Genomic DNA, 10,925 nt, shown 5'->3' with positions numbered 1-10,925 from the left:
TTATCAACGTATGTTTTGTTTTTTATTACTATTTTGCTCTTCTTCTTCTTCATCTACATTAATGCTTATAATCGAGTTTTGACTTATTTGTATACTTAGTGGCTACGTTTCTTTCATTCATTTCTATTTACTACTAATATTTCTTAAACTAAGGATTTTTCATCATTTTTTTTGCTGACGCTATTTGTTTTTGTTGTTGTTGTTGGATTTTGCAAATTTTTGTTTGTTCTGTCCTCTTTTTAGACTAAACGTTTTTGTTTTTTCTCTTCGTTTTCAACTTGTGTTCGTCAAAAAATACTTTTGTTTGCATTTGCAATTTATTTGCAATTTATTTGCTTCTTTTTTTGTTTTTATGTTTACTTGTGGTTCTCGTCTTCGCACAAATTTTCTTAACAAATGTGTGTGTTAGCCTGCAGAAAAACTGTTACAAATAAATTAATTTTAATTTTACTTAAATTACTAGCTTTAAACACGTTCATCTTTTTCTACAAGAACAACACTAGTGTTTTAAAAAACAATAACAAAAAGTTAAGAAATCGAAGTGTCAAGCACGTTTGAACTACAAAGTGTGGCCTGAAACTTGCCTTGCAAACATTAAAATTACAAATACAATAAAAATGTATAAAATCAGGTTACAAACGAAATTGCACATCAATGGAACTCTTTTGAGATTTAGATTTGTATTTGTGATTTTCATTTCAGTCGACTTGTTAACGGGTGGGTTTCAATCGGTTTTCGCTGTAAGCTTTTTTTGAAGGGAATTTTTACTCTGTTGTATTTTCATTTTGAAATAACTTTTAACTAACGGCAGCTCTGTTGTTCTTGTTGTAGCGGCAGAATTCTGCCGAGTTGACAGTCCTTGGCCGGATAAAAATCCGGGTCCGTTCCGGTTACGTAGACCCCACTGTCGTGGGAACGGGAACCTTATATTGTAGCTTTAATAAAGCTTACGTTGCTTTCAATCCCAAATCACGTTTTTATGTGTATTTTTTTTTTAATTTGCGTGCTTTCATGCTGGAGCTAAAATACATATAGTATAAAGCCTTGCGTTCTTCCATTCGTAAACCAAACTTTCACAAATTTTCGAACTTCCGAGCTTTCATACAGAAGCTTTCACTGCTTTCATTCGCAAGGCAAACTTTCACGAGTTTTTCAAATTCTATATTGAAATTTTCATAATGCCAACGTTGCTTTCATTCGCAAAGAAACTTGTATAAACCTGGTAGAATGCTAATATTCAAGCATGATTGGCGAGTTGAAGCACTAAGGTCTCTATGTGAAGTTCAAACGTCTTGAAATCATTTTACCGCTTATACCGAGCTTTCATAAAGCTTTCGATGCTTTCATTCGCAAGGCAAACTTTTACGAATTTTTCAACTACCGAATTTTACACTGAAACTTTCATAAAGCCAATGGTGCTTTCAGTCGCAGACCAAACTTTCATATAATTTCTACAGCGTGCTTTCGTAATGAGTGTTCCATACACCTTTCGGTGAGTTTATATGCAATTAATCGGCAATTTTATGGCATTTACTTGATAAACAGTGTCTGGTGGCATGCTAACGGTGAAAGAAACTTAATAATTTTTCTTGCTACACTTTCTAAGCATCATTATTCAGCGGTTTTGTAAGCGCTTGCCGTAGCCTGGAAAAAATCATAAAATTTGCCAAAACTACTATATGTAAGGGATTTTGGATTTTGGAACTTATATTATGTAAACATATAGAATAAATAGGCATTTGAGCTTTAAAATTTATCAGTCAGAAATTGTAGCAAACAAATAACGTTTTTTTTGGCTAAAAGTTTGAATATTGGCTATTTATGATCCTTAAAGTCTTTATGTATATGTGCCTAAAAATACATAAATTTATGTACATATGTACGTATGTATATAATTAGATAATATGTATATATATTAAAAATATCATTCTTTATTGTATATGAATTCTTTGCTATAATGGTTATTTTGAATTCAATATATATAAAAGGAAGACATTTGTTGCACGGATAGTGCAGTTAGAGGATCATAAATTTTGGTTATTGTTTTGTAATCTAAATATAGATTTGAAATATTTTTTTTTTCTGCCAAACAAAAGGGTTACAAGTAATGCATTTTGGAATGTTGTGATTTCTTTATGCATGCTAGTTAGAAACTATACAATTTTTTATAGATTTTGCTTGCCAGTTTTAATTATCAAATGTTTACATAACCTTTTTAAAATTTCCATTCCCTCTTTTATACATATATTAGAAGTGCTTTGTCGTGGAAAGTTGTTAAAGCCCTTTTAGAAACTCGGTAAGAAATTTGTTATAAAAAAAAAAAATTGCGCTCAGTTGGAAGAAATCAGTGTTGAAAATGATGAAAGGAAATCAAGCGCATGTGCAGCGTTCTTTGGGGGAAATTTGTAATAAATCCGGGTGTCAGTTGGTCATATCCAGGCAGGTTTTGCTTTAACACTTTAACCATGTAAATATGTCCGTTGGTTTTTGAAATTATTTGATTTTATTTACTTGCAGCGCTTGGTTTTTCAAACTTAATTTTATTTTAGTTCCATTGAAATTTTAATCACAAATACAAACAAATCTCTAGCAACACAGCAGCATGTACTTTCATATTAAAATTTATTATTTCTCTTTATTAACTTTAAAGCAAAGCATTCGAATGCCACAAAACACAAAACGTAAAATAAAAAATATAATAATTAATTTTTGCTTTTCTTTTTGTATGTAATATTGTGGTTGTAAGCAGTTTTCCAAAGTTTTCTTTTAAGTTCAATAACTTATTATTTTCAGTTAACGTATTAGATTCGCTATAATCACTTAAATAATTAATGTGTGTCGGTTTTGTGTTGTTGTTGTTGGTTCTTCAGTTTCTTTCTTACTAATACAAGTCAGTTGTTACTTTTGTTTATTTAGTTTCTTTGTTTCAACTTTCATATAAAACTACTTTCTTCTGGTTTATTTTTGTTATCATTTATTGATTTACTTAAATTTTAACGCACGCTTATTAGCATTTTTTATTACTAAATTTACTGGTTCACTACTGTTTTTTATGTTTCTTGTTCAAATACAATATTCTCATTCATTTTAAATTTATTACTAATTTCCCACTGCTTTTTTGCTTTTAAAAAACTACAATTTTTTAATACAATTAGTTTTTCATGAATTACTTTTTGTGTTTGTTTCATATAAATTTGTTTTTTTTTTTTTCTTATGCCAAACTAGTCTTTTGTGTATACTAAACACTATTTCACCCACTCGAAAACCAAAAAAAAACAAAAAACAGCTAAGGTGTAAATAGCTATAAAAATAATTAGTATAATAAAAAAATTAAAAAAAAAGATTAAAAATAAAAAAAAAGATTAAAAATAAAAAAAAAATATTAAAAAATAAATAAAAATAAAATTAAATTATTTAAAAGCATTAAAATAATGAAAAGTATATCTTGTTAACAGTAGTAAAAGCTCAATGCCTTTGACTTCTTCAGTGGTTTCAATTAAATATTTAGCAGATAACGCTTTTGCCGAACTGTTTTAGAAACAGTATTTTTTTTTTTTATTTTGGATATGGTTATTAAAAATTATAATTAATAAAATACATTTTTTTAAACTATAAGCCAATTTTTTTTATTTTACAAAACTGCGTCTAGCACATTACACTGCATTTGAGTGACTATTTGAGAACTTTTGTAGTCAACTCTTGAAGTGGATATAAATAAATAAAAAATGCTAAGCTTAAAAGTTTTACAAAAACAACAAAATTAATTAAAAATAATAATTAATAAAATAAGCAAAATATGTACGTATGTATATTTTATACAAAATAATAATAAAAATATAAATAACACAAAAAAGTTTGTTTTTTCAAATAATTACTTGCAAATAAAAGTTATTTTTCAAAAAAAAAAAACATTTTGATACAAAAATGACAATTTTTATTTTTTGTTATTATTTTCGCACATTTATTTATTTTATTTTTCCTTAAATTAAATGTTTTATAATAAATCAAAAGAGACGAAAAGTTTTATTAATTTGAATGAGAAGAAGAAGACGTAAAAGAAAAATTCTAAACAATATTTTAATAAAAATAATTTCAATATTCATATCCAAAATAATTAGTTCCACATGAATATTTGGCGTCAATTGCACGAGTGGTTTTTCGCTATTAAAATTGCAACTACACGACAAAAAAAATATTAAAAAACAATAGTTTTCCGAAAAATGATTGAAAAAATATCTTTTTTCAAAAAACGATTTTTCAGAAAAATTGTTAAATTTTTTTTAAAATATTTTTCATTTAATTTTTTTTTAATATTTTTCAGAAAAATTATTTAAAAAAATTTGAATTATAAAAATTAAATTTTCAAGAAAACAATTGAAAATTGTGTTTTAAAAGAAAATATATTTAAACACAATTTTTAATTTTTCAAAAAAATAATTATTTCAAAACAAAATTTAAAATATTTTTTTAGTAAAAATTTATTTTTTTGAAAAATTAAAAAAATTTTATACATATACATATAATTTATTTTTTGAAAAATTAAACATTTTTTATAAATAATTTTTCCAAATTATTACATTCAAAAACAACTATTTTTCGAAACAAAATTAAAAAAAAATAATCTATAATAATAATTTCTATTATTATATTCAAAGATAATTATTTTTCGAAAAAGTTAATTCTTTTAAAACAAATACACGCAAACAAAAGTCAAAAAATATTTCGAAAAACTGTTTTAAATTGCAATCTAATTTTTTGTTTTCTTTTGTTTCGTTTATACATTTTCATGAATTTCAGTAGTTTACAAATAAAAAAACCACAAAATGGCATAAAATGCTCAAAAGTATTACTAAAGTTTTCTAATGGAGTTTGCCTTGCTTGAAAACGCATTTAAATTTTAATTTGAAAATGCTAAAAAATTATGGTGTTTCATTACTATTATTTTACAGTTCAATTTCATTAATTATTTCAAAATATTTGGTACAATGCTGGATTTTTCAACTAAGATTATAAAAAACTTTAAGAATAGACTTTAAAGAAGTTCAATAATATTTTTTAAAATCAAATTTTTTATTTAATTTCATATTTTTTATTAAAAAAATGATCTTTTTTTAAATTAATTTACTTTTATTTGAATTGTTTGCGTTTTTGCATTTCAAAATCCCATTAGAAAAGTGTAGCTTTACCTTTGGCGCGCAAAATTACAGTAAACTCGTGTTTGCCCACAAATTTCGCCTCAAATTACATTTTTTTATTATTGTTATGCTTGTTTTTACTGCTTACACATAATACGTTTTCTGCTACTATTATTTTGTTTATTAAATTTTTTATTTTAATTTTTAGTTTTTATTTTGTTTTGAATGCGTCATTAATTCAGTTTAAATTTTTTCAGTTACTCACTAAAAACGGTAAAGTCTTAATAATACTTAAGAATAAAAGGGGAGCGGAGGAAAAACGCTAATGCTTAACAAAGAGAGTATGCTTAAAGCTAGAGCAAAGTAACTGAAGAGTGCTAAAAATAGAAACAATTTATTTCTCTCTCATTCTTACATATATTGTATATATATACTATATATACATACATATATGCATGTATATGCAATTTATTACGGACTAATGCTACAGCAATTATCTTACACACATAAATCTAGTCTATGCACTTATTCCCCTTTTTTAACTACTAAAACTACATTTTCAGTTAACACCGCATTTAAGCCAATTTGCTTTCATTTATCTGCCATGTTTTTTCATCCAGCACTAGTTTTCTACTGTGTTACTTTGTTATTTCTTTTATTTAATTTTTTTTATTTATTTATTTTTTTTCATTTTTGGCTATGCACTACTTATTTTTGCTTTTCTGCATTGTATGTAAAAAATTCTACAATTTCATTTTTCCACTTTTTTTAAACATCTTTATTGTTTTTTGTTTTATGTGTTTTTCTTTCTTAGCAAAAACTGCTTTATTCGCTACAAAATTGAGTCCTTAAGCAACACATACATTCAACGCGCATGCGCCACCTGCCGTTAGCATGCTGTATGCGCTTTGCTTTTACAACATTTTCGAGCTTAGTACGCCAATACTAACGGTTCATTTTCGTGTTTTTTTGGACTCTTTCTAAATTGCGCTATCGCTTCGCTCGCTCTCGCGTTCGCTCACATTTTCTATGCACATACCCTCTAACTGCTTGTTCATATTATAATAAACTCTCATTTTCAAATTAAAAGATAATTTTTTTTTTTTTAATTTTTAATTTCACATTTTTGTTTTCTTAAATGCAATTTAGTCCTTATTTCCCCGCCCTTGACTTGACTTAAATTAATATTAACGTTAGTTTACGCCATTTTTGTTTTGCTTCCCTAAAAAAATGAACGCTCAAAACAGCCAATGCCGGTATACCTGACCGCGCTTGCGCTAACGCGTTCTCTGCATTCGCTTTCTGTATACATTTACGTAACGTAACGTGACGTGCGTTAACGTAACATGATGTACGTAATGTAACATAATGTACGTAACGTAACGCCTGCAAATGTTACATACAAACAATTGTGTTTGCCAATATGCTGTTTGCCTTTGCTTCAACAATTCTTTATCATCAACCGCTGGTCTCATCACCTTTTCAACTTATTCATTTATATAAAGTTTCTTATGTTTTTATATTTGTTTTTGTATTAATGTTTTTGTCTTGCAAAAGAAATCATTTCATACAAATGTATTTAACAAATTTTCATACACATTAAATGTGTTCACGTGTGTGTGTGTGTATGTGTATTTATGCAGTTGGAGACGGAAAGTACAATGTATCTTTGTTTTTTATGTATTAGTATGTATGTATTAGTGTGGCTTGCATTCTTTTCGCTTGCTTGTCCGACAACTTGGTACTTTTTGTGTCCTCATTGCCACTTATTTATGTAAATACTCGTCGCTTTGCTGCTGCATTTCGCAGTTTCACTACAAACTATTATGTATATGTGTTTAAATTTTCTTCTTCAAAAAGTAACAAATAAAAATATAACGGTTAAATGTCATTTATAAAATGAAAAACTCAAAGAAATTCAACAATCTTGTGTAAAATTTCCAGTAAACTTTGCTTCGCTGCTTTCTCAGCTACTTCCTCTTCTTTTACAACAACATCTTAACGTATGCTTCCTTCGCTTTCATTTCAACATCTTCTTTGTTACTTCTCTCATACGGTCATTCTTGTTTTCTACTTTAAGTATTAAATAAATAAATTGGTTTCACCAAACCCCCACTACACCGTTAGCTTATCAACTTTTTCTACTTTTACATATGCTTCGTCAACTACTTATGCGCTCATTTCATCGTCGTTTCATTAGCTCATTCAAAATGTAAATACTTTAATGTACTCTATTACATAAATACATTCAAAATTCCTTGCATGTTTTTAGCGGGTTCTCAATCATATTTCTTTTACTTTTCCATTTTTTCTTTTATCTTATTTTTTTATGCTTCAATTTCATTTGTTATTATTTTATTTTAGTTAATTTCCACCGGCCAGCACAGTGTGTTTGACTAACGCTTCTTCTTCGTTTATTTAAATATTCAAAAATACAATCATATTGCCTGCTCATAAGATTCTCGTCTCGTCCGCTAGCCACTGCTGGTTCGTGTGCCGCCATTTTGTGTATAGTTTATTACTTTATTACGCTATTAATTATTATTATTATGCACCCGCTGCTTCAAGCCTTTGTTGCTGTTACTAGTTATAAGCTTGCTCATTACAAATGTCGCTTAGCTTTTTTTCACTTTCATTTCTGTTAGCGTTTCTTATTACAAATTACAAATGTACATGTGTATATATGTAACGCTTTTAGCAATTTTTTCCCTTTGCTTTGCTTCGCTTCTTGTTTGCAGCGTTTTGTTTCGCGTTTTTTTCCAATTTCTATAAGTAAGTATGTATGTATGTGTATGTTTAACTTAGTCTTTACATTTCTCTTCATTTTAATTATTCAACTTTGCTTTAAAATGTCGCCATACTTGCATTCATTATTCTCGCAAACAAATATAAAATATTATTTCTATCCTTTGTTTACTTCATTTGTTACATTTTCAAGTTGTTTTGGTTGCCTTCTCTTACATTTGTTTTGTTGTTGCAGAAAACTGCTTTAAATATTTGTAAATCATTTGCTTTCACTTGTTTTCGTAGTGGCAACCCATAGTTCATTAAATATTTGCAATTTTATTTTATTATTTGGTTTATATTCTATTTGTTTTTATTGTTGTTGGTTGTCGCCGATTTCCTTGTTGCAGTTACAGTTGTTGTGGTTGTTGTTTAAGTTGTTGCAATATTTGTATTGTTTTGTATTCCTTCGTTTTGTCCTTCCACTTGTGGCTTCATTTTGTTATTGTTGTTGTTATTATTATCGTCTATACTACTGTTGCATATTATTATGTTGTTGTTGTTGTTCGCGTTTATCCGATTCCACTTCCAACTCCCATTAGAGTGTCAATCGCGGCATCATAATATTACATCTGCAAGTGGAAAATTGTGAAATTAAATACCGTTAAGTTGCTGTTCATTTAATAAAAGCAATTAAAATATTGTTTAACAAATCTTTGCGTATTGACAAAAATTGTAAAGCCAACGGGAAAGAGAAAAGGTTGCTCAACTTTACATTCATATTTATATGTGAATAAATATTTTAACAAATTTCAAAGCAGCATTCAGCATTATTAACAGCCAAATAGTTTAATATAATCAACAAAAAGCAAATATAAACTATTTTTTTCAGTCGAAGTTAAGTCGAAATGCTCGAACGAGCCGTCGTAGATTGGACTCAACGGGACCATCTGAGACGTAGCATTTGAAAGAGATAATCTTCAAAAAATAATTGCCAAATAATGTTCTTTCGAAATTTGAAGTTTCCGAGTTTTTTTTTTAAGTAGGGAACCTCAAAATGGATTGCCCTTTATGAAAGATTACAATGATTTTCTACACTTTATTTGACGTAATTTATCCTAGTTAGAAACTATTGCCTTCGGTATAATGCCATTGCATTAAAGTAGCCGCCTTGGCGTATAAGTAACATCGAGGCCTCCCTATGCGTATGAGTAATTTTACAAATTTACATACTTATATGTATCTTTTTCCGTGTTGCTATCTTATCAAAAAATGAAAATTGGAAAGCAATAACACGGTTAACGAGTTGAATTCGATACAGACGACATATCTATTTTTTCTTTGGCTTAACATTTCAGGATCTTATACTTGCTGAAATAGGGAAAATTTTCACCTGTAATGTACGTATGTACGTATGTACGTACTTTACTAGAAAGTCTTATGTTGATTATATTTTATTTTAGATGGAACGAGTTCTGAGATTAACTGACCTCTGTAGGAACTTTGAAAATTGTGATTCCAAATATTGATTTTGTTTGGCCTCATTTTGTGACAAATCGCCAATGTACTATTTTCATAAACTCTTTTTTGTATAAAATTATTTTTGTATACATTAATAAAGCCTGAAAAAGAGAAATTTGATTCCTTTTCATTACTTCTCGAAAAGAGTTTCAAAGTCAGACCTTTTTGGAAAACTCTAGATTGCTCTAGCCTCAATTCATGGGACAAGGACATAATCACTCCTACTGGTGAAAAATCTCGAAGAAAAGTATGTACGTAAATACTTATACAATGAACAGTTTGCAGAAAATTAAAACAAAAATTAATATATACATACATACATATATGTATATGTAGCACTAAAATTATGATGGCTTAAACCACGTATTACGCACAAGACGTGCGTCAAGACATATACTCATAGTATGTAGACATACATAAGTCTAATATGTATAAAGCACTAATATGGACTACATAAACTCATATTTATATATGAAACGGCAAATGAGATGAACGCTCGTGCCACCAAGGACACACTGGTAACCGTCGTTATCGTTGTTAGGTGTGATGCCATCGTAATGGTGATGTGCCGAAAAGGTGTGAAGGACACGCAGGATAATATGCATAATGATAGTAATGACCGTCAAACGCTACCGTGCAACATAACCTCCATAGAACTTAACTAACAAGCAAAGCAAAAAATACAACAACAGCAAAAAAAAATACCAATGACGATGCGATCTTTACAAACTTAGCTAAGGCAGGTGATGGAATGCTCGAAATGAATATGATATGGTATATGAATAGAAAACTGAGTGCTCGGATGATGATTGAGGGCATATGAATGCATGTACTCGTATGTATGTGTATGCAATATATGTATGTATGTGAAGTATGAAGCTATGCACACTATTTCTGAGCAGATAAGCACAAACAGACAAGCAAAGTAGGCAAGCACAAACAGGCGGCAGGCAGCAATAAAGCACAGCACAGCGCATAGAAAAAAATAGTATGACGACAAAGAGCATATGGTAAAGAGTAAATGACAAAAAAAAAAATAATATGTGGCGAGGAAATAACGCGTCTGAGTGTATGTGTGTGTGTGCAGCTTTGAAGGTACTGTATGCTTTGGCAAGCAGGTGAGAAAAAGGACCATATTTATAATGTACGGCAAATATGCCTTTGAAATAAAATAATAATAGTAATAATAATGAAAAATCGCTGAGAATATGTGTCAGAAATTAATTAAACGAAAATTAGCGCAATGCGTGTTTGTGAAATAAGGCAAAGCAATAATGTATGTGTGGGTGTGTGTGGGCATGGATATTTTAATAAAGCTAGGCTTTGGATTAACGTTGGCAGAAACGCAAACATTTTATGAAAATTAAACAATATGAAAGTTGAAATGAAGAAATAAAAAACAAAAATATATATCGTTAAATATTGTACTAAAAACGCCATAAATATATGTGTATGTATATATATACGAGGGTAGCCCAATAATTATTTATTTTACAAAAGAAAAACGAAAATTTTAATAAAACAGTGATTTATTTTTTAACCCAG

At 28.6% G+C, this 10,925-nt stretch overlaps 1 protein-coding gene across 11 annotated transcripts in view; it reads right to left on the bottom strand.

Annotated features, from left to right (window-relative positions):
- Positions 1-252: 252 nt before the first annotated feature.
- LOC105223964 (protein alan shepard) overlaps positions 253-10,925 on the bottom strand; it is a 591,866-nt gene continuing 581,193 nt past the window's right edge. For all 11 annotated transcript variants that reach the window (XM_049458185.1, XM_049458184.1, XM_049458183.1 and 8 more), the window contains 2 exons: positions 924-8,491; positions 253-813 (listed from right to left, as the gene is read on the bottom strand). Coding sequence is in view for 1 of the 11 variants with exons in the window: in XM_049458182.1 (XP_049314139.1) it covers positions 8,486-8,491 (6 nt within the window). In the remaining 10 variants the exon portion in view is untranslated. The remainder of the gene's footprint in view (positions 814-923; positions 8,492-10,925) is intronic.

This window comes from Bactrocera dorsalis, chromosome 5 (assembly GCF_023373825.1).
Source record: "Bactrocera dorsalis isolate Fly_Bdor chromosome 5, ASM2337382v1, whole genome shotgun sequence".
In the NCBI taxonomy this organism is placed as follows: domain Eukaryota; kingdom Metazoa; phylum Arthropoda; class Insecta; order Diptera; family Tephritidae; genus Bactrocera; species Bactrocera dorsalis.
The sequence above is the reverse complement of the archived record's forward strand: the minus strand, read 5'-3'. Positions and strand labels throughout refer to the sequence as shown.